Here is a 3,579-nt window from a genome sequence, read left to right on the forward strand (position 1 = left end):
ATATCTTTCTACGTAGCACTTTTAATTCTTATTCTTATTTTTATATCTTTATGACACTATGTTTGCACTGAAGCACCGCAGCAATTTCCTAATGTTGTAAACCTGCTCAACATTTGGCAATAAACCCCTTTCTGATTCTGATTCTGATTCTGATTCTGATTCACCAGTCTGATACATAAAGTGGACCGGAGATACCGCATCCCCTCACGAAACGACTTTTCCCATGTCGCCATTCCACAAATGTTCGAAACATGTTTGAACTGAGCCAAGCTGAAAGCTACTCCAGCACTACAGTAAAGTTTCCTCTCCAGTTCTGACTTACATCATAACTACTAGGTGAGAGATAAAATGATGAACAGCTGCACTGAGATCATTTGCAGTATAATTTAAGTTATGTTTACTTAAAACTAATTCTGGAGACCAGGAAGGATGTCTTTCAGGATTCAAGCCTCAGAATTCTTTTATGGGGGCAATGTTTCAATGTTAAAGTGCACTTTGTTGTTACTCTGCTAACAGCAGCTTTCATTAAATAAAACTGTTGCAGTAAAACGGAAATTATGTATTCGTTTTTTGTTTGTTTTGCTATTTATTTTATCGCAAGTCATATCGTTATCGCAGTATTGATCACAGTTATCGCACATCGCAGGTTTTCCTAATATCGTGCAGCCCTACCATACGTGCATTTGTTCAAACTTTAGGACGAGTGTGAATCTCACTGATCTCAACCTCAAATTCAAAGGCAGAGATTTTCAAATGTATGCCACAGGTGCCTCTGCTGCAGGAGGCTGCCAGTATTTTACAGTTTGAGATTATGAACTGCACGGACGAAGTACTGAGCCACACCTGCTCATTCATGTGTTACGTTTTATGTTTTCTCTGCACCATGTGAGACAAGCTTGTGTTGTTGTGTGTCTTTAACATTGATCACCAAGCACAATGTGAAGTGTGAGCTGCAGTGGTGTAAAGCACATCGGATCACGGTTTTAAGTCACGGATCAGCAAAACACAGAAAATTTTAACATTTACTTATTAACTTATTTAAGTACTTTTTGCCTGTTAAAAACATTCAGCTCATTCCACACAATTATATAAAAACAAATTAAGATGCAGTGCAGGGCTTTGTCTCTACCGCTGTGATATAATGAGCGGTCACGTGGCTTTCCGTTGCTCTGGAGGTCGTAGTTAGGGCAACAGAAGATGCGTGGGACAGCTCAGCCACAACGTTGAACTTTTCCTGCTCACACATGCTTGTAGTGATCTTCTCACTGAAGTGGACACGCGACGGGATGTCATAGCACGTTCATCACAGTTCAAACTGGTGCTGTCAGCGTAAATCTTGTTAAAATTACGTTAATGCCATAACTGCATCAACGCGGTGAATCTCTGTTAACTAGTTACCGCGGATCCCCCCTGTGTGGGGCTGCACGGCGTCAATGCGTCAACTAACACGTTGACTATTAAACCCCTTGTTTTGCAGACAGAATACGGCCTCCCGTCTGCAGCTACACACCCCAGCAGCTTCTGTAACAGCTTTAGCCGTCGGGCTGGGCAGCAAAGGGCTGCTTAAATACTCCTCTGCTCCTCCACTTGGACCGCTAGCGCTGAGCATAGCTACCGCTCGACAGACCCACCATGCCACCATGCACATACTTTTTTCACGTGTGTGCCGAACCGTGGAGTGGGTTCGGATTTCAGATCAACCGTGATCCGTTGCACCACTAGTGGACAGTGATGCTTTTATTCCAGCAGTCTGTGGAAGCACCGAGGCTCCGCCTCATTCACTTATTAAAAGGTTTAAGTGACTGTGTGTATGTATTTGAGACCCCACAGAGCCTTTATGTGAAAACTGTACAGCTTCCTGAAATATCAACAGCTCGTTTTTGTTTTGTTGGGGAACATGGCCTTACTGGTTTACTAAACTGGATGAATGACTCAGTCTTGTCCTGTCTGCTGCTTGTTGTAGGCCTCAGACATGTGGTCGAACCTCCTGCTCCAACATCCACTCATGACCTGAGCTGTCTGGAGAGGGCGGAGCTAAACACCACCCTGGCTCTGAAGACTCAGCTTCAGTCACTGCAGGTGTGCACAGTTTTATTCAGTGGTCACTCAGCTGATTAACAGCTGCTAATGCTCATGTATCTGCTGTCCTACAGGACGCTCAGTTTGACTCCCAGAGGGCAATTCAGCAAACTCTACAGAAGTCAGAGAGCACGAAGAATCGCATCAATGCTAGAGCTACTGAAGGTAACACAGATCCCATGTTGTCTTGTTTAATGGTCACTAACAGCTGTTTCTCTGCTGTGAATGAAAAGCACCTCATTCATCCTGTGTGTAGACTTCTGATGTTGCAGGTGCAAAGCTGATGAAATCAGTAACAATAGTAATAAAGAGTCAGTCTGCGGACGCCCTCTCGAGTGACCGAATGACTCTCAGTAGTTTCAGCCGTTCTCCACCACTCTAGGGGGCGTCTCCCACTTTGACCTCGAGGCCATACTGGGCCCACATGTTTCCGTATACTACGCCAGCCGCCTGGTTATGGCGTTATAATCAAAGGAGAAAAAGGCCGCAGTGTGGAGCGTTTAATAGTCCGTGGTGTGAGTGACAGGAGTAACAGGAGGGAATGTTTTCAGCAGTCTGTGAGTTGTTACTCACCTTTTTGTTGTCTGTCTTTCGTGTCCCTCTGCTCATGTCCTCTGTAGAGGTGAACGTCTCTCGTTCTCAGGTTCTCTTCACTTCGTTGGTCAGCGTGGATGTGCAGGAGGATCAGCTGATAACCCAGTTGCTCCAAGATAAGCTGCTGCTAGCTCCACCTTCCCAGTGCCGCGGAAGGAGGAACATTAAAGGACCCTCCTCCCTGTTTTTCATAACCTCTGACCTGCTCAGGCAAAAGCCCCTTTCACCAGAGGAGGTCCCGTTCAGCCGTAAGCTCTCCACATCAGCTTGCCCCGCCCACGCGACTTTTGACCTGTACAGACGGCAGCAGTCCTGGGAGACGACGCCCTGACGGGAGACGACGCCCTGACGGGAGACTGGGATAAAGATGGACGTAGCCACTGTGACGCTGGCCGTTAGAGCTGAAACTGGAGGTGATGAGTGAGGGAAGGCTGACCTGTGAAGGTTTTCCAGAGTTGGTAGGCCCGCCCGCCCGCCCGCCGTGATCCCTTCATGCCAGAAGTGACGTCACATTTGCTTTTGTTCCACATTTTTGTATTTCTTTCCTCTCATTGTGACGATATATCAGTGCAGACGCTCGGGGCCTTCCAAAGTAAAGGAGATGACTTTGTGTCCTCGACGTGTTTTTCAGACGCAGCCTGAGATTTACTGCAGGTAAAGACATGCTTAGTAAACACATTTACTGATCTATTTAGCTAAAATCATTTCAGGATAAAGTGGTCAAAGTGTATTTGTTGTAAATCTTTCATGTAACTATGTAAATGAAAACATGTTTCCTTAGAAACGCTTAGAAAACGATAACAATTGATCTTAGCGTGAAAAAAACATTTTCCCCTGTTGGTGTGTGATGGATTCACCCCTGTGTGTGTGTGTGTGTGTGTGTGTGTGTGTGTGTGTGTGTGTGTG

General features: G+C 45.7%; 1 protein-coding gene across 1 annotated transcript in view; it reads left to right on the forward strand.

The window, feature by feature from the left end:
• Positions 1 to 3,573, forward strand: part of ppp1r35 (protein phosphatase 1, regulatory subunit 35) — an 8,503-nt gene extending 4,930 nt beyond the window's left edge. The window contains exons 3-5 of the mRNA XM_042215060.1: positions 1,964 to 2,079; positions 2,154 to 2,244; positions 2,700 to 3,573. Coding sequence (XP_042070994.1) covers positions 1,964 to 2,079; positions 2,154 to 2,244; positions 2,700 to 3,004 — 512 coding nt within the window. The 3' untranslated portion in view covers positions 3,005 to 3,573. The remainder of the gene's footprint in view (positions 1 to 1,963; positions 2,080 to 2,153; positions 2,245 to 2,699) is intronic.
• Positions 3,574 to 3,579: the final 6 nt, after the last annotated feature.

Source organism: Haplochromis burtoni, unplaced genomic scaffold (genome assembly GCF_018398535.1).
Source record: "Haplochromis burtoni strain Fernald_Lab_line unplaced genomic scaffold, NCSU_Asbu1 Contig_651, whole genome shotgun sequence".
NCBI classification, from domain to species: domain Eukaryota; kingdom Metazoa; phylum Chordata; class Actinopteri; order Cichliformes; family Cichlidae; genus Haplochromis; species Haplochromis burtoni.